At 39.6% G+C, this 24456-nt stretch overlaps 1 protein-coding gene across 1 annotated transcript in view; it reads left to right on the top strand.

Moving 5' to 3' along the window:
- Window positions 1-24456, top strand: part of Dclk1 (doublecortin like kinase 1) — a 323537-nt gene that overhangs the window by 164939 nt on the left and 134142 nt on the right. The window contains exon 4 of the mRNA XM_026395114.2: window positions 1403-1502. Coding sequence (XP_026250899.1) covers window positions 1403-1502 — 100 coding nt within the window. The remainder of the gene's footprint in view (window positions 1-1402; window positions 1503-24456) is intronic.

Below are 24456 nucleotides of genomic sequence, written 5' to 3'. Positions count from 1 at the left end.
TGGAAAATCAGATCTTCAGAGCCCTTGGGTCCATCTTCTTCCGTGATTACAGCATTCCTTTTAAACCACCTGCATCTTCAAGCTCTCTTAAAATGCACCCAACTATGGCTCCACCTTAGTATTGCTTAGTATTGCTTATCAAACTGTTAGAGGAAAAAAAGTTATTTTTAAATCTTCAATGATTATTTGGAAATGTGACATGATTTACAAAGACTATCTGAAGCCCATACATCGTTGCATTTGGAGACTCCAAATAATGCCATGTTCTCCCAATTTACAACTCAGTGTCTTCTGGCACATGTGATGTGCCAGGTAGTGTCATCAGGGACTGCAAAAATACAGAACCCCAAAGGTGCTCACAGATGAAACTGCAGAGAAATATGGGAGATGTGGATAATAAGCATCAAATATTTTAGAAGAGTCTGTCTCTTGTCCTCAGATGCCCAAGGGGAAAATGCTATTCTAAAGTCTATTTCAGAGAGCTTTGGAAAGGTGCCTTCAATTGGCCACCTTATGATTTGCTCAAGTGATCAAAGGAAATTGCAAAGAGACAGAAGTTAGCAGTGTTCTCAGCATTGGCATTGTACAAACTGTGAACAAAACATTATTAGCTTCTCCCAAGACCGACAGCAATATGCTTGAGAACTATTCATTTTGACTACAGTTTCTTGTAAAGTAACATTTACCACTCTTAAAGTTCTTATTGGAGAGTAAGTGGGGAAAAAAAATGCCACAAATTTGCATTGAAACTCTACTTTTGCAGCGAGAAGCTGGAGGGTCTGGGGGTTGAAGTGTTTAGCATACCTTGGGTGGTGGGCTGGCAGTCTCCATAACTAGAGCTCAGCAATTACTTAGTTTTACAATTATTCCCTTTATGAAGGGTTCCATTTTTCTTTCAAGCAGAGGTGGAATGGGTTTAAAGGAAACTTTTAGGTTCATACTATGACACCAATATTTTTCTTCGATGATTATCGCGCACGTACAATGGCCTCAATTACTAAAAAACATATTTGTTGCTAAAACCATATGCTGACTTTTGTTGCTGTCAAGGAGTTTTGCGTTCAGAAGAGTAAGGGGGGACCTCCCTTCCCACATGTTTTTGCATCCACTCTATTATGGAAACAAAGGGCTCTTACCTCATAGCCTATTGATATATCAAGTAATAAATGTGACAGTTACCGGTTCTATTTGCCTTATCCAGTCTTCCTGCAGAACTGAAATGTAACATGTTTCTTACTAGTAACAGATGCTTGAGCCCTTCCTTTGAAATTCCTCTGGAGAAGCTGCCCTGTTGATTCTATTAGGAGGGAAGTAGCTTTATGCAGATGTCTGCTTGTAGGGATGCATTGTTGTAATTGCTGTTCTTCGACCCCTCGCTGAGTACCATGCTTTTCTCTTGTAGGTGATGTGCCTTCAGGACTTTTTTGGTGACGATGACATTTTTATTGCATGTGGACCGGAGAAGTTCCGTTACCAGGATGATTTCTTGCTAGATGAAAGTGGTAAGGAAAAAAAAAAAAAGTTCAAAACCAGGGGAAATTTGAGGCAGCTTTCCAAAATGAGCTGTACCAGGCCAAGATTATGTCAACTCCAAAGCTACCAAATCAGTTTCAGATCCCCAACCAGCATGTCTTTCCTATATCTTGAATTTCTTTGATTTTTTTTAAATATAGAAAACAGATGAAATGATAATTGGAAAGGCTAGTCATTTAGAAGAATAAATTATTAAGGGCTAATTTATAACCATTTAATATCTAGGTTGATGTTTTATAGAAAACCACTCTCGGATTTCTACATTTTTAATTGTATATTTTTTTTCTCAAAATTTATAGTGGAGGGATTTGTGATCATAAAATTATTGAGTATGTTTCTAAGCTCAGCTTTCATGTGGCCTCCTTGAATTCCTAACTGAGAAAATGGTTTGGTATCCCCTTTCCTGTAAAACTTTGGAATTTGTGTGTCATTAGCATCTGTGTGAGGTATTGAGAAAAGAGGAAAGAAGCTTCCTTCCAATAATACACTAAATGCCACCCTCTCTAACTGATAAAGAAGGGACAACTGATAAAAAGGGGAAATGAATATGAAAGGTTGTGACTTTGAGAATTTTTTTTTTGGTATTATGCATCATTTCTTAAATGAATATTTTTTACAGAAAAGATTATTTTAATTAAGAGACCCATCCTTGCTAATATTTAATTAGGGAAATTTTGCATTTATTGACAATTCAAATTCTGTCTAGCTGGAAGTACTTTTTGAAATGATAATGAATTTTTTTTTTGCTCCATTATCCTGAAAGAACAAATTATTGAGCTTTTGACAAAGTGGATGGGCAATACTTGACTGATAAGATCCGTGAAGTAATGTAGTGGTCTCACTCAAACACTGCAGACGCATGTTCACATGTAGTGTCTACATTATATGTATGCACAGTCATTGGCCACATAACAACATTTTGGGCAATGACGAATCACATATACATATATAAGGGTTATTCCATAAGATTATATCACTTAGTGATACCATAGTCATTCCAGTTTAAGCACATTCTATGATGTTCATACAACTAGATCAGCTAATGATGCTGTTCTCCAAACATGTTCACATCATTAAGCAACACAGGGTTGTATATGTATTATTAGTTGTATGCATTTAAACATTTTACAATTGTTTCCTATATAAAAATGATTTAAGCTGTGTTGGGAGGGATACGATAATTGCTCCATTATTATTAAAATTACAAGTGCCCAATGAAAGTGTGTGTGTGTGTGTGTGTGTGTGTGTGTGTGTGTGTTCATTTGAAGAGATTTGTTTTGGTTCAAGGATCTTAACTGAAGAGTAGTTTGACATCTCTTGTCCTCTAAAATAAATGCATTCCATCTTTCTAACTGATAGGTGTGCCCTTTGAGACAGAGATGTATGTAAAAACATCACAGGTAAGGTGTCCTCATGGGGGTCTCCCTGTGCCTACGTCTACTTAAGGAGAAGGCAGCTTTGTCATTGTGTAGAACAAGTGAATATTTCCAGTCAGGCAGAAGAGCTGACAGCACAGTTTTGAGAAAAATAAACGGCTTTGACTTTCAATTTAAAGAAAATAGCTGCTTCTGATAGAATGGTCTGAGACCAGATGCGTCCTGAAATGAAAATCCATTTGTTGCTTTAATATAGAAAACAGACTGTTGAATGCAAACTGGAAGAAAGCTTAGTTTCCAATCAGCAGAGTTGGCTATGGGTTCCCAGGCTCTCTGGTCATTATTCAGCCCTACAGGTAGACCTAGGGCCACACTGGGGGCACCCACACAGCTAGCTAAGCTTCCCCAGTTGACATTGTGCTTTCAACTCAGGAGGTGCAGCCTCCTCCTCCTGTTCACTGGCAGTGATGGGCAGGGAGACTTTCTGAGAAGTACAATAGCACATTGTCAGAAAATCCCTTGCAAATTTCCCTTAGAATGCTTTCTCCTTAAGAAAAGACATGTACACGTGAGCACACGTACACATGTACTTTTATACACGTGCATGTGTGTGTGCACGTGTGTGGGAACACACACACACACACACACACACACACATACCCCTCATCCTTCTTTTGTGGCTTGACTCCCTGAAAGGAAGGCTACTGCACCCCATTTTTGTGAGCACTCCGAATCCTTTCCCCTGATGAAGGTGCCCTAAACATTTCTTGGTGTGAAATCCATTCCTGAGTCACGTGTCCTCCCTCATTCTAAAAGAAGCACGTGGATATGGTGGTGGTGGTGGGGGGGGTTTGGAGAGTCGGATAGGAAAAGAATCTAAATCGAGCTTTTACTTCCTTGGGTGAACTTACCCTGAAACTAAATTCACACGTTGACAACTGCAATTTTCCTGTTGCTTGTACAGCATGTTCTGGTGCTAATGTATTAAAATTCGAATCTTTTTTTTTTTTTTTAAGTGCTCCGAGCATGATTTAGCCCAGCTTATCTGTACTTGCTAAATGGTATTTGCAAATTGATGCTTCATTTGGCCTGTTCCACAGCCTCTTCCTCAAAGGCGTGTCAGCGGGGGGCACAGACATCTTCAGAATTATGACTCTCAGCCCTGAGCAGGGCTGCGCTTGATTTAATGGCGCCAAGAAGTGGCCTTTTGCTGAGAAGCAGCACTTTTATTTTATCTTTCAAAATTAACCCAGCTCCCAGTGAGTTTGGGATTAGCAATAATACATCCCCCTAATTATTGCTGGGAAAGCTCCTAGGGATGTAGCTTAAGGTCTTTCCAGTAAAGGGTTTTGCCATTATAGACTCATAATTCACGGGGTCACCAGGGAGCCAGATCGATATTAGAAACTGTGAGGGATCCTCTTTCCTCCCCAAAGTTTCCACATGCGGAATAAAACCCCTTCCTTGTTCTAGTTCAGAATGTAACCATTTTAGGGACATCGTCATCAATCAGTGGAGTCTTAGCACCTTCGAAATGGTGGATAGAACACTATATATAGAGACAGACAGAGAGGCCGACAGATCCTTCCTAGGCTTGGCCTGCTGTCTCATTTAGAATGATGAAACATTCTCAGGGAAAATGCCAAATTGGAGACAGGAAGCTCAACATAGTGCTGCTTAGATGTTGATGACAAACTGATGAGTTTATGATTTGTTGCCATTCAAAAGTGACAGGATTGTCTTGAGAAATGTCCACCTGGCATTCACTCCTTGGTGATGAGCCTGACACTGTCTGTCACAGTTTGTCCACCTCCTTGACCTCAAAGCCAATGTCCCCACACTTACTTTGCCAGTTTCTTCACCCATTCACCTCACTGCCATGGGTGGCTCACCCCTGCTGATCCCCCCCCCCACCACCCACTATCGATAGCCTTAAGTATCTCTCAATCTCTCTTTACTTTTCTAAGATCTTGATTGCTTTATCGATCAGTTTCCAAGTGTTCTGGATTCTGATGTCAATAGGCATTATTTTAAGCTCTCATATTGTTGATTGCATTAGTTGTTGCATTAGTGTCCTAGGGTTGCCATAACAAAGTATCATAAACTGGGTGGCTTAAAATAAGAGGAATTGGTTGAAATGAGAATCTTGAATGCCACCACCACACACATACACACAAAAAAAGATAAATTTTTGGAGTGAAGAATATGCTAATTACCCTGATTTGGTCATTATGCTGTGTATACATATACTGAAACCTCACACTGTACCCCATAAACACATAAAATTATTATGAGTTAATTATAAATAAAAATTTTGAAATATAAAAAAGAGACCACCCTAAAAACCTTTTGTTTCACAATTCTGAAGACCAAAATCCAAAATTAAGGCATGGGCAGTGGTGTGCTCCATCTGATGTCTCTAAGGCAGAATCCTTCCTGGCCTCTGCTTGTCTGGAATTTTCGAGGAGTCCTTGGCGTTCCTTGACTTGTGGCGGAATTTCTGCCTCTCTTCCTATGTGGCCTTCTTCCCTGTGGGTCGGTATGTGTGTCCAAATTTCCTTCTTCTTAGAAGGGCCCTAGTTATTAGATTTGGGCTACCATATAAACTAGAGAATGTCTGCCAAGACCCTGTTTCCAGATGATTTCTCATTCACGGGTCCTGTGAGCTGGGCCTAGAACATATCTTTCTAGAGTAAGATATGGTAGCTTACTATGGTAGCTGTGGTCATTTTAGTTGATCTTGGATTACAAGTAAACTGATTTTTGTTTTCTGTTTTGATCTGTCTTTGGGCTCTACAGTGGTAGCATTGTATTTATTGGTAGAATACATGGACAACAGAGCTGTGGCCAGGCTACGTTTCACCTCATCTGAACTTTCACAGTTAGGGCTCCTCATCTGGTGGATCAGACAATTTGAGAATTTCAGTAATGCAGTTGACAGTCCCTCTCTTGAAATCCCTTTGACTAAGATGAAAATGTATGGGCTGAATGGTATAGAAAGATTTGTTTCGAATTGCTTGAACTACCCTGTCCAAAAGGTACTGATTTATGGATTGATGTTCGATGTTCTGGTGGAGATCTCTGTTTAAATTAATCCTTAAGGTTCCTGTAGGTAGAGACTTTATTTGTTCCCTGGGAGCCACACCACAGGGTTTTGCATGATGGAAGCCCTCTGGGAGGGGTGCTAATGTGGCTGAAGACAGAGTGAGTTTCTACAGGGATTCTAACAAGACAAATTGCATCCAAGAAGATCACATCAAATTGGTATAAACAAAATGTGGTGTTCTAGGGTTAAAAGAGAAAGGAAGAAAAAGAGAAGTGAACTCTACAATCTGATCATTCTATTTGGTTAGGAACAACTTAGTTTTCACTGAAAGACATGTGGAAATTGCTTTCAGTTGACTGCAGGGTTAGTGTGAGGCGTAATTTGGCTCATTTGCTGTGTGTATTGTACATATATCATGTATATGTTATAAAATGTTTCAGCCTCTCTGATTGAAGTTGGTGAATGTGGAATGAACCAACAAATTAAAACTAAAACTGGGGGCTGGGGCTTAGCTCAGTGGCAGAGTACTTGCTTCGCACATGTGAAGCACAGTGTTCGATCCTCAGCACTACATACAAGTAAATAAATAAAATAAAGGCATGCTGTCCATCTACAACTACAAAAATAAATAAACAAATAAAAATGTATTTCTTACCAGTTTCATAACTAAGTATAGAGGAAACACAAGTCATTAAGCTTTCAAATGACTGCTTTGCGAAATGCATAGTGCTTATCCTTCTGTAGTTATTAAAACTCAAAACTTCACTAAGGCCTTTGGGACATGGTGTGTGTGTGTGTGTGTGTGTGTGTGTGTGTGTGTGTGTATGTGTGTATCTGTGTGCACGCATGTACTCACACAGTTTCCTCTCTCTGCAGAACACCATTCCTGCTCCTCCCTATACTAGACAGACCCATCTGGAATAGTGATCTAGAATCTCCCTGGTGTGAGATTCTAGAAGGGACATTTCTTCAGCTTCTCTTAAGGACCTCCATGATGTTGGGTACCCAGGATCTGCTTGATAAATGTTTCTAGGAATATTCCATCCTAATCATTTTTCTGGGACTCATGTCCTGAGTGAGATATGACAGAAGTTCACAACCAGGGTCCCAATACTTTCTCCAACTCTTGAGTGATAAGAAAATAGGGTGCAAACCAGGGATAACAGAAACAGTATTGGAATAGCCTTAAAAGATATAGATTTTATTTAAGCTCCACCTCCCACTTGCTGTGTGGTCTGTACATCTCCAAGCCTGCTTCCTATTCTGTAAAAAGCCTTTTTTCTCTGGGTTGTAATGGACCTCAAATAAGATAATAAATGTCAAAGCACGTTCAAAACTGTGTTCCTTATTACTTAGTGAATGACACCTCAGCTGAAATATACCTCCTGGTGGACCGCAGATGGACTCAGCCATGGAGATTCATTTTCAGGACTTAATTGGAGTCAGATGTCACCAAGATTGACTTTTGGTATTCTTTAGAACCCAAAGGCAATTGCTACTTCTTTCTTCTCACTCTTAACTTTTATTCTTATGGTAAAGGTAAGAGGAAAATTAAGTGGACTTTGAAGATACCCACTCTTCTCTGAAATGAAGTTCTGGAAACTTAAACCAAATCACATTTAGAAGAACCAGACAGTTTTCTAAAACTTACAGCATTCAGGAGTTCCAGCCCTTAGGAAATGTCACCCCCTCAACCCTTTTTCTCTGTCCATAGTGGTCTGGGTCAAAGGGGTCTCTGATGGCCCTGCTGCTCTGTCCTGAAGCTGGTGATGCTGGGAAATTACGAGGTCATTGAGAACACTGGAAACATGTAGAGTCTGGATAAAGACCAGGCCTCCCCATAAAGTGTTTTTTGTTTTGCTTATTTATTTATTTTGTGATGCTGGGAATCAAACCCAGAGCCTCACAAATGCTAGGCAAGGGCTCTACCAGTAAGCTACACCCTTAGCTACCCATTATGTGGTTTTTAAGCCACAGTTAAAAAATTCATTCATTTAATCATTCATTAATTTATTCAATAAGCTAAGCTAATTTACTATGTTGCAGGCCATGTGATAGGCACACAAACAAAAAAACTATTGATGGTAACATAAAACACGACCCTTTGTTCTGGCCTTTAATGTTGCTTATGTCTAAAGATGCCAAGGGATCATAGGTAGTGACGAAGAATATTAAACATTGCTGCTGCTTCTCATGGATTTCTTTCTCCTGAAAAATGTTATGGTAAAAGAACTAATGAGTCACAGAAGACTGATGATTCTTTATAGATTTACATTTTAATTGGATTAGGAGGCCAGTTCACATTAAATATAGGGCAGATTCTTTGAATGTGTGATATTTGTTGGCAGTGAAATATTTTATTGTTTCAGTAGACATCAGTTCTAGGAATGTAAAGTTATTTTCTTAAGAATTCGTTATAGCCGTCTTGTTGAATGATGGCCAGATTTTTGTGACATTTCACTGTCTTAATAGAGAAAAATGCTAAATATGATATGCCCATTTCTGGATTTCATTGCCTTGTAGAGTTCATTCTAATGGGGGCTTTTGTTTGAGTTGTGAAGAGAGAGCACATTGGCTAGCCTGCTTTTCTCGTATTCCTCTTTGCCTCTTAGCAGTGGAAAAACTGTAGGGCGTTCTGGAGACTTTCTTGACCATTGCTTCCTTTGAGCTCATGCACAAATATAAAGTTTCCCAGAACATAATGATATTTCAAATTTAATCGACTGCCAAGCCATAGAGACATATAGAGTATTGCACTTTGGAGACAGAATCTAACTCAAGCACAAGCTATTTCCTTTGCCACAAATAGATAATTTTCTACTTAGGAAATCAAGGCATTGTGTAACACATGCAATCTTTTCTTAACATTTTTTTCTTTTGGCCCGCATGGACTTCTTTTTATTGCATTCAGTAACAGGAATACATAGGTTGTTGACATGGAAAACACTATAAAATGTGGCACTGAACATGAATCCCAGGCACTAAGAGTCTTGGAGGTCATCCATTCCCCCTTTCCCACCATATAGAAATCCTCCCTACAGCAAAACAGCAATAGTTACTCCATCCCCAGCAAGAATCTTCTGTGAGTGATGGTTTACAACTTTACAAGAAGGCTAATTCCACTGTCCACTAGTGCAGATTATTAACAAGTTATTCATTTTATTGAGCCAAAATTAATCTCTCTCCAGCTTGTACACAGTGGTCCAATTCTGAACTTCCTGAATAATAAATACCACCCACTGCTGCCATTCCTAGACAATGAGCTTTCCACCTAGCCCTGGAGGATGATCAAAGTCATTCACCATAAATGGTTTTACTTCCTTTCTTTCTGGACCATATCTTCATGTCTCCATCTCTCCCCTGCTTCCCTTATCTTTCAAAGGAAGAAGAGTCTCTCTTCCTTTTTAAAAAAGCAGTGACAACATTCCTGATTTTGTCCTGTTTGGTGGTGACCTTCTTTGATAGAATCCCTTTCCTACTGCTCTTGTGGAATTGCTGCTTTACCCTACCTATCTGTCACTTTCTTCTTAGCTCATGGTCAGGCCTCCAGATCTCTCCTGTTCTAAAGGAGACTTCAATCATTTCTGTTTTTTTAAATTTATTATTTGTTCAAAACATTACATAGCTCTTGACATATCATATTTCATACATTTGATTCAAGTGGGTATGAACTCCCATTTTCCCCCGTATACACATTGCAGAATCACATCAGTTACACATCCACGTCTTTACATACTGCCATACTAGTGTCTGTTGTATTCTGCTGCCTTTCCTATCCTCTACTATCCCCCGCTCCCCTCCCCTCCCATCTTCTCTCTCTACCCCATCTACTGTAATTCATTTCTCTCCCTTGTTCCCCCCCCTTTCCATTCACCTCCTCTTATATGTAATTTTGTATAACGATGAGGGTCTCCTTCCATTTCCATGCAATTTCCCTTCTCTCTCCCTTTCCCTTCCACGTCTCGTCCCTGTTTAATGTTAATCTTCTTCTTATGCTCTTCCTCCCTGCTCTGTTCTTAGTTGCTCTCCTTATAATAAAGATGACATTTGGCATTTGTTTTTTAGGGATTGGCTGCCAATCTTACTGGAGTTAAATGGTATCTTAGGGTGGTTTTGATTTGCATTTCTCTGACTGCTAGAGATGGTGAGCATTTTTTCATGTACTTGTTGATTGATTGTATGTCGTCCTCTGAGAAGTGTCTGTTCAGGTCTTTTTCCCCCTCTGTGCAACTGTTAATAATAAATAAACTACTGTCCTGGAGCCTCGGGTTCCTTATTCTGACTCACTTTTGATTACTTTGGATTACTGGTACATGGGAACACAAAAGATTATGGGGTTTATCCGATTTTGTTTTTTAAAACAATTGTCTTTCACCATCCTTTTTGATTTTTTTAATGGCAAAGTTCTTTTGCCATTGGAGGATACCTCTGCAATCCGAATATCTTTCTAATCCCTACTAATATAGTAAAAAGTGTTATAGGCTCTTCTAGGTACAAATTACCATCTCAATTCGGAAGTAAAAAATATCTAGTCCCATGTGATGGTCATTTAAAACTGGAATTGTTTTTCACTCCTACCTAGGACCCGACAGAGTGAGTCATCAGCTCTGTAGGACAAGGACAAGCTTTATGCTTTCTCTCCTTTTCACTCACCTGCTCCCTGTAGATTTCAGTCCTTCCAGATTGGAATAGAGATGAAGGGTGTGGGGCAGGATGATGAGGAAGGGGAGATGGACATCCTTACTTGGATGTACTGTTAGAAGATGATCGAACATTCTCTGGGATAGCAATTGTTATGACCCCTTCAGGGACTTTCACTGGGAATAGTCCATTCTGTTCATGTGGACAGTTCTGTTTCTTCCAGCTTTGGCTGTGTCTCCCTCAGTCCTTATTTTCTAAAGTTCTGCCAATTGACCTCAGACGGTCCTCTTGGGAAGAACTTAAGTCAGCTCCATGCTAACTTGATCTTCAAAAACATCAAATCAATTGCACTTCCTTTGTCTCCAGTTCAACTGAGCCTTTTAGTTTTATCAGAAGGTCTCAGGTGAAAACCCAACACATAAACATTGGTCAGTTATTTTTGTCCTTTCTCCCATCTACAGAAGGTAGTGACCAACAAGGACTTTGGGTCTCCAAGTAAAGTCCCTATTGAGGCAAAGGGGAGTTTCTTCCTTCACAGTTCCCTAAAGAAATCCTTCTCACAGATCCCATTTCTCTCTAATAACTTAAGCCTTATTTCCACTTAAGCCTTGAAGTGGAAATAAGGCTAAGGCCTGGATCTGTTTATATCTCCTATGAGATTTCTGGAAGATGATCCATCTCATAATTCACTTCAGTATCTGGAACACATTTCTTTGGAGTCTGGGTGAAACTTCCATTTTGAATACTATTTCATTTGCAACTGGCTTTCATACCCACCAGGTATGTAATAGATCCAATAAGCAAAAAGCAAGGATATCCCTCAAATATTTGCATTCAATGTTCCCTCTATCTTTCTCTTTTTTTTCTGTTTCTTCCTTGATGTCATTGTGGCATTTGATGTTTTTGATGATTCCCTCCTTGAAATTCTCTCCCCTTGATCTTCAGAGTGTTTTGCTCTCTTGGTCTTCTGCCCACTGCTTTGACTACTCCTGAGCTTCTTTGAGTGTTGTTTTTCTGCCATATATTCCCTAGTAATTGTTCCCTAAGATTTCATTCCTCAACCCTTTTTTCTACTTAATTACTCTATTCCCAGCCAAGTTCATCTGCTTTAATGGCTTTAGCAATGATGGTGATGGTAGACAGTGATGGTGACAAATGGCGACCAGATGGTATGCAATAAGCAAAGCCTTTGAAGTATGTATAATTTTCCCAATTTTACAATTAAGGAAATTAAGCTTAGGGATGATAAATAATTTGTTCAAGGCCACACAGCTAGTTAGTGTTGAATAGAGAGTTCAAAACCAAGTTTGTCTATATCGGACAACACATTCTTAAACTTTAAATATGCCTCCTCTCAAATCTGCATCTCAAACCCTGATTGCTTTCAAGAGCTCCAGAACCATATCTCCAACTTGCTACTATGAACTTGCCTAGGATTATTCCACAGCCACTTGAAATTCAACACATCCTACAACTGAACACATCATCTGCTTGGCCAACTTTATTCCTCCTTCTGGTTTCCCGTGTTGGTTCAGGGCATCAGTACTTTCCCTAGCACAGAGGTTGCAAAACATGGAGCCAGTTTTACTCACCCTTCAACTTTACTCCCCATAACCAGCACTTTGTTCCTGTGCTTTCCAATTCCATTATGATCATCTGATCTCCCCATAATCTCTTGATTGGACTGTTATAAACGTGTGTTAACTTGCTTTCTAGGTTACAGTCTTTAGTCATTCCACCCCATGGTTGGACATAGATTGATTCTCCTCCATTTACTTAAATAGCCCTGTACTGCCCACAGACTCCTTGGCATGTCATTCAAGGACAGTCAACCCAATTCTGTCATATCCTTCCACCTATTATCATCGCTTTATTTCTTTTCTGCATTCCAACAACAGGGTTATTTGTTGGTCTCCCCAAAGCCTTTTATTTGCAATATCTCCGACTTTACACATACTGTCTCATCAACCTAAAATATTATTCATCCTTTCCGTCTCCCTACCCACCCAAATCTCTCTTATCGTTTGAGTTCAATTCAACAATTACCTTCTTTTCAATGCCTTACCCTATCTACTTGGTTTCTGTCAATTTCTGACTTCTCATTCTTTTTCCTGTTTTTTTTTCTTTTGTTCTTTTTTCTATCACAGCATTTTGATAATTATGTCTTGTGTTATGGAGCTTTATAAAAATTATTATAATTTATAAATATTAACAATATTCAATTTTCAGAAAAAATTCTGTAGTATTGTTTCACAAATAAAGAAAACCAAGATAAGAGAAATTAAGAAACTGCCCAAACTCATGTATTAGTCAGGGCTCCCCAAATAGCTATCTATTCTCTATGTGTGTGTGTGAGAGAGAGAGAGAAAGAGAGAGAGAGAGAGAGAGCGAGAGAGAGAAATTGATTATAAGAAATTGGTTCAAGATTCTGCAAGCTGTATACGGGGTAAAATGGGAGTTCATAACCTGCTTGAATCAAAATGTGAAATATGATATATCAAGAACTATGTAATGTTTTGAACAACCAACATTAAAAAAATAAATTAAAAAAAAAATAAAATAAAAAAATAAAACATCAACAAAAGAAAAAAAAAAGAAATTGGTTCAAGTGAGAAGATCCATGATATACTATCTCTAAGCTGGAAACCCAAGAAAGTCAGTTTTATAATTCAGTTCAAGCATAAAAACACGAGAATCACCCAGTGATGTAAATTTCAAGTACAGGAAAAAATGAGATAAGCTGCCCCAGTCAAGCAGTGAGGAAAAAAAGATGTGTTGCCTAAGGGAAGGAGGGATGTAAATTCTTTCTTTCTAGACTTTTTTATTCTATTTAGGCCCTCAATGGATTGGATGCTGCCCACCCACATTGGAGAGGGCAGTTATATCTTTATGGAGTCCCTCTTTTCAAATGGTAATCTCACTTAGAAATACCTTCACAGACATCCCCATAAAATATATTTTTTCTGACCCATAACATTAACCATCATATTCACATGCCCAGTGGGTCACAGAGTTGGAAGGAAGACTGAGGATTCCAGATTCTTTACATTTCATCTTACTTAATTATAAGTGTTTTGAGATTGGACTATGAATCATTTCTCTCTATATCTCACAGCACTTATAGGTTCCATGAATAGAGTAAGGGCCTAAGAAATGTTAGCTAAAGCAATGGAATGCAGTAGGAATCTATTTCACCTCTTAGCCCTTCAGATGCTTGAGGACTATGACCTAGTACTTCCTCCAGACTGATTTTCCAGTTTTCTTAGGCAAAGTTGCTACAGATATTTCTCCTAAAACCACTCTATAATCTTGGTTACTTTTCTCTGGCTACTCCATAGTTAGCAATATCTTACCTAAAATGGCATTTATTACTGAACACAGTAGTCCTTGGGGGCCTTCAAGAATGTAGAGAATGAAAAATATTTGATAGAGACATCAAACTTGTTCAAATTGATCCTAAGAGCAATTATAGTTTCTTTTTGTCAGTAGCCAAACAATGCAGACTCATGGTTAACTTCTGACCTGCTGAAATCCGAGGGGCATTCTGATGTGATATCAAGCCAGGTTCTACTTGCTTAATTGCATATTTGAGCCTTCATCCAGTGCTTTAATTGTATTCATGCCAGATTGCATCTTATTCATTTGAATCATTAATTCTGGCCATTTGAGAGTCTGAACCATCCAAATTCTGCCTGAGGATAAATAATGGCAGAGAAGGTAGTTGAAATAAGGTCTTTCTGACTTCTAGGTCTTTGCCCTTCCCAACTAAGCTGTGTTTCTTGGGGTCATCCAGCCAAAGACCCATAGCATAGCTGCTTAAAAACTCTCAGACAAAAAGAGAAAGAAATTAAAAGCTATAACAACTCTCAGATCTGTCCTTATAGGCAACAGTGGCAGGGTAGCTTCAAGCCCAGGGTTCACATTTGACTGGGTCAATCTCTGTTAAAAGATAATAACTATTGAAAGATAAACATAGGCACATTAAAATTGTAAAGAATGTGTGGGAGCAGACAGCAATTCATGAATTGGGCAGCACCAAACGAAAAGTGGTTTGGAATCCAGTAGTTAAGGGGCACGGTGGAGAAAGGTTTTTAAAAGGTGAATGTAGAAGTGAGGCAAAGAAAATATTTTTAAGTATTTAAAGTGGAACAGTAGTTTTATTGGTGACATTCTAGTGAAAAGTCCCTAGGTAGAGGTTAGTTGGCCGTGTCTTATTGATTAAGCTTAAGTTTTATTTTACCTCTTAAAATGAGTTTTGCTTCCATAGGAACCCCAGGTGCTGAAATCATCTCAGCCTAATAGACACCTGATTAATTTTTTTTAACAAGCCTTATAGAAGAAGAGAACAGGTTCCTTGTGCCTTCATACATACCCTGAGTACAGAAGGGTACTTTAGGACTATCCTTTTAGTGTGGATCCACAGGGAAAATGTTTTCATTCCTTCTGAAATCTGCCAATTAAATCCCCCATGCCAAGCACATGTTAAGAGCCTTGTAGGCTATTTAACTTTGGAAAGCTAAATGGCTACTTACAGGAAAGCTGATGAAGTGAAAAATCACTGTGGACAATATTTGATATGACGGTGATATTAAAAGTCACTGTTAAAATTGGGTAATAATTTGATATATGTGTCTTTACAGGCTGTCTGTATAGATTTTCATTACTGTAAGTATTCTGAATAAAATATAATAAGATACTGTTATTATATGTTTCCTTTCTGCTTCCAGCTAGATTTTCTGTCTAAGCAGTTCTAGAAAATAAACAAATGCATAAGCTTTTGGTTAAAAAAGAAGAAGAAGAAGAAGAATGGAAGCATGGATGACTTATCTTCAGGTGTCAATAGGCAAAATAAAATCACTATGAAATCATGAGCCTCATTTTTCTCAGAGGCCTAAAATGAATATGGTGAAGTAGAGTTTCTCTCTGAATTTATGTGATTCCTAGTCACATAATCAGAGAACAAAGCCAAAGAGAAGCAGCAGCCCTGTCAATAAAGTATCAGCAATTGGACTTAAAAAATAACACGTATCAGCACAGGGGAAGGGAGCCAGTCAAGGCCAACTGTTGCCAGATGGTCAGGGTGGACATTAGTATGGCCTCAGTCAGAGACAAGTCACTCTCTAAAGGTAGTAACTCACATACATGGGGGCCCTGAGTTGGTGATTGTCTTTTGTTCACTTGTGGGTGTCCCACTCATAGGACACACTAAGCTGGGACATCTCACTGATGTGGCACAGAGCTCTTCCTTGCCTCCGAGAACTGAGGTTAAAAATTTTGAGTGCCTGACCTGTACAGGAAATAAATATTTTTTCTTTCATAGATCTTCCCCCCAGTCTTAATGTCAACTTAGCCTTTGTTTCACACTTGACAACCTTTCAACATAATTATTCACAGAAAGTCAGAAGATTAGTGTTCATTTAAAATAAATAAATAAATAAATAAGTAGCTTATGGAAAAGCTGGGCCTGGTGGCACAGTCTGTGATTTGGGATTTTGAGGCAGGAGGAGTGCAAGTTCAAGGCTAGCTTCAGCAACTATTTGAAAATAAAAAGAACTGGGGATGTAGTTCAGTGGTAGAGCACCCTTTGGTTCAAGCCCAAGCCCACAAATATTATTATTAATAATAATAATATAAAAAAGTATTTTTGCCTCTTCCTCAAGTGAGATATAAATTATTACCATGTTGTTTTAGTCAGCTTTTTGTAGCTGTGACCAAAAGATCTGACAAGAACAACTTAGAGGAAAAGTTGTGTGTTTTTTTTTTTTTTTTGGCTTATGGTTTCAGAGTTTTAATCCATGGTCAGCCAACTCCATAGCTCTGGGCCCAAGGTGAGACACAACATCATGGCAGAAGGCAGAAGGGAATGGCAGAGGACAGGACACCCAGGAAGTAGAGAGAGCTAAAAATATAAACCCCAAAGGCATGCCATCAAGTGACCTTCTTTCTCCACCCACACCCTGCCTGGTTATAATTACTAGGAAATTAATCAATATCAGTGGATTCATCCACTGATTAGGTCAGAACTTTCATAATCTAATCATTTCACTTTTGAACATTCTTGTATTGTCTCACACATGAGCTTTTGGGAGACACCTCATATCTAAACCATAATTCATGTAATGGGGTTTCCAATATGAAAGGTAGGAGAGTTTTATATATTTTGTAAGAGGCTTACAGACAACTAACATAAATTAAATTATTAAATTAATATTATATCACAGAAGCCTAATCTTATGTGTTTCTCCATGCCTATGGTATAGATCAGCTTAATTTCACCAATATTGAGTGAATATCTTCTGTGTGCCAGACACTATTCTGAGCACTAGATATCACAGTGAACTAAAGGAAGATTCTTGTTCACACCGAGCTTACATCCTATTAGAGGAATATATTTAATATATAAAAACCCTAAGCAAATTAAGTCTATTAGAAGATAAGTGCTATGAAGAGTGAAGTAGGAAAGGGAGTGTGGGGGGAGGATTCCAGAGAGGAGGACCTCAGTAAGATGACATTTGAGCAAATAAGAGGTCAATGGAGCCAGCCATGAAGGTCCTAGAGGATGAATGCTTCAGATAGAGGAAATGACTAATGCAGAGGGCCTGGGGTGAGAGTGCCTGACATGTCCTCATACAGAACCCTGTAGTGGCAGGTGGGCTGCAGTGTAATTCCAAGCTAAATGCCTGTAGTCAATCTTCAGCGGTTAAACACCATCCCAAATGAGTGTACAGTTACATCAGAACAACCCACAAATGCAGGAGTCCCCGGGCTCCCCATACTTCTTAACAAGTGGCTGTAAATGCAGAGGTTCCCATATCTCCCTCAGGTTCAATAATTTTCTAGAACAACTCACAGAACTCACAAAAGCACTGTATTTAGAATTATAGTTTTATTTTTTTAAGGATGCAGATCAGGATCAGCCAACTGAAGAAAAATAAAGGACAAGGTCTGGTGGCTTCCCAAATGCAGAACTTCTGTGCTCTCTCCTCCTGCGACGAGGACTCATCACACTCCCAGTTTATCAAATAGGAAGCTCACCAAGTTTCTGATGTCCTGTTTGAACTATTTAACATTTATCTGAACAATATGCTAGTCAATGTGGGGGACACTGACTTGTGATTTTTAATTGGGGTTTCATCGTGTAGGCATGCTTGAGTAAATTGTTCGCTGTGTGACTGAACTCAAATATCCAGTCCCCCTCCTCCTTCAGGCCTCCAGGCTGATAGCAAAACGGCTCTCTCCCAACTGAGGCAAGGCAGGCTAGCCACTCTACTTTGGCATGCCTACCTCATAAGTTTGATTTCTGTACAAGAGTCATAGAAATGCTTTCACAACTGTGTGCAGTTGGCTCTTGGTTAACTGTGCCAAGAGAGACCTGTAGCATGAATCATCGGAGGATGTGCTTAATGAAAAATCACTTTTATTTGCTTGTAGAGGCTCCCTTAGAGTTCATACTGTGTATATTTCCTTCAGATAGATCAGTTGGGAACTGGATTGCTTTTGCTCAATAGAATCGCTAGTTGTCGGAGATGAAAGAACCTTAGGGAATTTCTAGTTCAGTTCTTCATTTCACAAGTGAGTCAGCCACTTAAAGCCTAGAAGGGTTAAGTGACTGCCCACCATCAACCAGCAGGTAAGAGTTAGAACTGATGCCCTAAGCTTCTGACTTCTAGTCCAAATTGTGTTCTATTATGTGAAGCTGCATCATTTAGATAGTTAGTCCATCAGCATCAGCCTAACACATGACCTCAGAAGAGCCTGGAGATGGGGGGGTCATAGGTCATACCAGCTTCTACTCCTAGCACCTGTGTGACCCTGGACAAATTACTTACCTTCTCAGAATTGGTATCCACTGGTAAAATGGAGACACAAGAAGTGCCAGTCACAAAACATTGTAACAAGATTCAAATGAGATGATGCAGGAGGAACCACACTGCAAAGCTGCCATGTAATGGGCAAGTGTTATACTTAATGTCATTATTTTTGGGTGCTTGGAACCCTCATCTGTTGATGGAAGTGGAACAGATTTTAGATCTTTATTTTGAACTATTTAACAAACATTTATCTGAACAATATGCTAGTCAATGTGGGGGACACTGACTTATGATGAAAGATCTCTCCACAAATAGCTCACAGAAAGAGGCCATCCATGGTTGGCAGAAATGCTAAGTAAACTCAGATTGGGAAATGGAAAAAGAGCTGTGTAGGAATCCAAAGAGGGAAGCTCAGAAAGCTCAGCAGGTTGTACACTGTTCAATAGAATAAGACTCCTGAGTTGTTCCCTGACATTAAGATTCGATTTGCAAATACCATTGGCTGTCTATATCCTTACTTAGGTTCCACATCTGAAGATTCAACCAACCAAGGACAGAAAATATTGGGAAAAAAGTTAAACTTTTACTAAACATGTTTGACAATTTTTCTTGTCATTATTCCCTAAAAAATGTAGGATAGCAACTGTTGACAGCATTTACATTGTTAAGAGGTGTCACAAAAAATCTAGAGATGAATTGAAGTATACAGAAGAATGTGTGTGTAAGTTATATGCAAATACTACACCATTTTATTTATTTAAGGTACTTGAACATCTGTAGACTGTGGTATCTATGGAGTCCTAAAACCAATCCCTTGTAGATCCCCAAAGATGACTTTATTCTTTTCCTTAAAGAGAATGTCATTATATGCAGTTCTTCTTGAATACCTAGCTTCCTGTATGAACTGTAAAGCTAAGTTCATAAGGTTTTAAGCATAGAAGATGCTAGCAGAACCACACTGCTTAGAGTGAGGTGCTGTGTGGTCATATTCACTACAATGATTGTATGTCCTATTCTCTGAATACTGGATGAATAGTAGGCACATGAAATTATAGTCTGTACACAAAAACTGATCTGATAGCAAATCAAACAGAGTGATGAGAGCTATTCAGTATAAAAATAATACAAAAATGGTTCTTGACTTAAGGATAGTAAAATTAATCTAATATACACTGAAAATAGAAATATACAACTAAAAACACGTTAGAGTAAGACTTTTTGTGAACCTGTTTTGTAGCCCAAGAAAAGTATTTTATCAATGTGATTGATAATATTATTTTAAAAGTACTCTTAAGATGTTTCTCTTTATTTGGACCGAGGCTGTAGACTAGTTAATAGATGGCATCACTCTGCAGCTTTGCCTGAACGTGTTGAGAGCATTAGCATATTTTATGTAGTCTTTTATGCACTGATGCTAATTATATAATTTCTCATGTTTGGCTTGTAGCCAGCAGCTACAAACTCTGTGTTTGAATTATTTAGAGTGATGATAATTCTCTTGCCTGAATACCTCTTCTTTAGCAGTTTACAAGAGAAACTTGGTCCAGGATGCCTGTAGCAGGTTGCCTTGGAAGAATTCTAACTAGTCCCCCACTTAGCTACTCTTTGGTGTAGAGGAGGACAGGATGAGGGTCAATCTGCCAATCTATAGCAGGTTTATTAATCCACAAAGTTACAAATGGATCAGGGAAATAGATTATAAAATTATTTTCTCACTTTGGATTTTGGTGGTATACTATAAGCCAGTACTACTAGAGTATAGTGGATAGTTCTAAAAGATATTATCTAAACTTGAGATCAGTACCCGTTTTCTGTAAAGAACAAGATAGTCAGTTTTTTAGGCTTTGGGGGCCATGTGGTCTCTCTTGCAACTTACTCAGCCCTACTGTTAGAATGTGAAAACAGCTACAGACAATACGTAAACTTTGAGTGTAGCTGTATTCTAATAAAACTTAAGAATAATCAATGGGCCAGATTTGGCTTGTAGTCTGTAATTTGCTGAATCCTGATCTGAACCATTGATTTTTAATCTTCTGGGAAAACTAAAAAATCTTCCTTCATGAAAACCTAATGAGAGCAACGAATTCTATTCCAGAAAAATAGACATATTCATATATAGGTGGTGTGTATACACATGCACAAAATGATAAATCTTCAATTGCCATAAGTTACATATGCCCCAAACTCACCCATGGACCCAAAGTGAAAACTCTTGGTCTTAATTGTGTATTGCTGTTGTTGTCTTGCAGAGCCTTTGTAAGGGTCGCTGATACTTTGGGTCCTCTACTCTTTAAAGTTTTGGCTCCTACTTAACTGAGATCAGAAATTTTCTAGACTTTAGTTGGATTCTGCAGTTCATGTGGAGCTCTTTATTAAAGGGCCAAATACCTCAAGGACTTTTAAGGAATTTGGAAAGATGGAGACACGTACTTTGGGGAGAGATGGAGGCTAGGTGCAGTTTACATATGACAAATGGGTAAACAGCAGGTGGCTTGGCAAGTTGAAACACAAAATACCCTCCTTGTGTCTTGGTCCACTGTGCCCTCTCCTTTGCTCAAACAATTAGTTTAGCACATACCTTTGTTCTGCTTTTTATTTTTCTGCCTTGTGAGTATTAGTGTGAAGATTCCCTGAATTTTTTGTAGTATTCTTGACAACAAGGGCTAGTAGACTCCTGGGTCTCTTCTGTCCTTCTGGGATATTCTTCACAGAATTGGTACCTTTCTGGGACAGATATGAGACCTATATCTAACACCTTATGCCTTGCAGCCCACCAATTGTGGCATATAGAAATACACAGCATGGAAATATTGTTACTACCATTTCTACTAATAAAGACATAACTGTTGTCCTTTATGGGACATTGGATATTGAATGTCGCATGCTAAGCAGTGTGCATTCATTGATCTATGGCATCAAGATGAGTGCAAATGCTGAAATCCAGAGAGGCAATGTGACTTTCCCAAGATTGCTCGGTTAGTACGTGGCAGAACTAGAACATGAGCCTTGATCTGCCAGACAGGCCCCACATTGTCTTTGCCTTGAGACCATCTCTTATTGGGACAAATTATAGCTCACAATGATTTAAAACTTGGCCAGGATATGTATCACACAGCTTTTAATGAATATAAAAGTTTGGCCTTTATTTAATTGTTACTATGGGTGATTGTTCTTTTCACTTCTGGTGATGAAAGAGAACCCAGAGACTTTCTGGAAGTTTTACCTCACTGCCCTTTTCCAAAATACGATTTAAGGCTATGCTTCCTGCTCCAGACATGACTCACTACTGAGTCAGGGGGCTGAGCCAGTGTGTCCTTTATGTTTTGTTTAGTGCCACCAGCTTTATGGCTTGTCTTGTAGCCTCTCCACCCCCCACTGCTTTCTCATAAGCCTCCCAACACCCACAGAATTGATCGTCTCCTCCTTCACAATGCTTCTCAGGTCCAGGGCAGCCTACCCGGCCCTGGCTGGCTTCCCAGTGACTCAGATGCCCTTTGAGCAGCTCAGGGGAAAGTGGTGAAGCTGTTGGGATCCCAGACTCTGCTCTGGATCCCAGCTGGGAGGCTGAATCCCCTTCTGAGCCAGACTAGAGTATCTAAGGTCCCTAAGGGACTCTTGTTATCCACTCACATTTCTTCTTCATCTTAGTGCAGAACAGCCAGGGATCTTCCCAGGGCCTTCCTTTCTTGAGATGCTCTGACTTTCTCAGTGGCCAGTTTGCTTGCTGACCAGCATTCACTTGCTTAAGTTCCTGATTCATAGCAGTTACCCTAGTCCTGTCAAGAGTCAGCATAGTTAGTACCAGAGTCATTTTCTGAAACAAAGGAAAGGTGACGCAGAGTTTCGTTTCTAGAATTCTGGTTTTCAAGCCCTGTGTTATGCATCATTCCCATGAGGCAACTCTCCAGGCCTCTGCTTCCTTAGGTTCAAAGCAAACGGGTGCACTGAAAAGAGCTTTGAGATGTCCTGTGACAGCCGTGGGCTTGACATCAGACTTCTTGGTGCAAGTTGGGCCACTTGGAATTGTATAACTTTGGGGAAGCGTCTCACAGCTCAGAGCCCATTTGGTCTTAGGGTTTTCATCAGAGTTGAACATTTATATGCAGGCGTTTGACATAGTCCTTGGCCTGGATTGATGCTCAATAAATGCTGTCGCCCTTCCAGCTCCTTCATTCCCTTGCAGTGCCAAAATTCCAGGCTGTATTAATTATAATGTGAAGTGTGAAGTTTTATGTTCTTTATAGTTTGAAAAGTGCTTTTATGTATACTATTTCCTGCAGTTCTCACAACAATCTTGTGTGGAGATGGAAGCTTTTAGTTACAGTGCACAAAGAAGCAGATTCAGAACCCAGATCTGACCTTCAGTCAATGCTCTGCTCTACGTCTAACAGGCAGTCAGTCCATACTTATTGATCATTCATGGTATGCTCAGTATGCTCGGTTCTCAACTTGGTGCTGTGCAGAGAGTGTGGGGAAGGTGGTCCCTCTCTGCAAGAGTTCATAGGTAAAGCTGGGTGGAGGGAAGTGGTAGGCAGAAGTGGTACCTGAAATAATCTACAGTCACCCAAAGAAATCCATTATTAACTGTGTTCAAGGCTGTGAAAATACGCTAACTATTATTTAGGTTATAAAATATGATTCATTTTCTCAGTCACTTTTTCATAATGATCTTAAGAGAAAAAGAGTTAAAAATGAGGCATGATTCAGCTGAAGTCATATTTAAAACAAACAAACAGAAACCACCCTCCCTGTATGTTTCAAGATCAGGACAGGGTTTCTAACCTTGATGAAGTGTTTTGTGGGGTAGAGTTCATCTTCATCAATAGGACACAGGGAGCATTCAGGGGCATGGCCACTACATTGCTGTATTCATTTTTGCCTCTAACATAACATTCAATGCCCCAAATCAGTTGCTACTTCAGACATCTCGTTCTGTCATCAGTACCATTTCCTCCCAGTTCCTGGGGTGGCAGCACCATCCCTACCTTGTCGTCTAGTCTACCCCTTCCTGTGGTCATCAGCCCCACCAATGTGTCTTCCCAAATGTCTCTAGATCCTTCTTTCATTCTATGAGTCACTGCAGAAGCCACTTAAGTGATCTTAATCTTAATTCCTTTCTTCATTCATTCAAATTATTCATTGCAGCATCCCCTCCAGCCAGGCACTGTTCCAAGTGCTGCCACCATGTTACATATAATGCATTTGGTCTTTGCCTCATGAACCTTCATGTCTCACATGAGAACAGATATTAAATGAGTAATTACAGCAATGAAGTGTTTATGCAAAGGGAAGCCCAAGGGACTGTGAGACCAGGTATGGTGGATAGAAAGTTTGAGATTAGGAAGCCTTCTTACAGGAAGTTGATTTTAAGTTGAAACCTGCAGGACTAGCACATTTAACCAGGCCACTGAGATAGGATAGGATGAGTCAGAGGGTGGGTAAGTGTGGGTGTTGTGTGGTGGAAAGGATAGGGGGTGAGGGAAGAGTGCTTCAGGTAAAGGAACACATGTCTGAGTACCAGACACTAGGGGACTAAAAGAAATCCAGGATGGCTAGACTGAAAGTGCTGGGTTTCGGTTCTCAACTAAAAGGCTCAGGGGTCACTCCAGGAAAACTGGGCTGACTGGACTGTGCAAAATAACCACACAAGAAACAAAAATATCTTTTTCTTTGGGGTCTCTGTGATGGTTTCTCTGACCTTAAGGGTCAGCAGAAAGAGAAAGAGAGAGAGAGAGCACGTGTTGGCACCTTTATTGAGGAGAAGCTATTCAAATGAGGCAAGGGGTCAGGTTTCAGGGGGCTGAGTATCTTCATGATGTCCACTGTCAGCAGGTTGACTGACACCTGGGTAGGTCACACCCAAGGACACAGTAAGAGGAGGGGACACACACTAGGCACTTCCATGGAAGATTCTATCCTAAACAGGGCAAGGGGTTATATCACAAAGGAACAGGTGAGCGAAGCTTCACCCATGGGGCTGTAGCAAGGCACACCCATGCACAAGACACTGACCCTCGCACCCAAGAAGGGTGGGGAAAGCTCGGCCACA

Source organism: Urocitellus parryii, chromosome 2, assembly GCF_045843805.1.
Source record: "Urocitellus parryii isolate mUroPar1 chromosome 2, mUroPar1.hap1, whole genome shotgun sequence".
NCBI lineage: Eukaryota > Metazoa > Chordata > Mammalia > Rodentia > Sciuridae > Urocitellus > Urocitellus parryii.
Note: the sequence above shows the minus strand (reverse complement) of the source record. Positions and strands in the feature narration are given on the sequence as shown.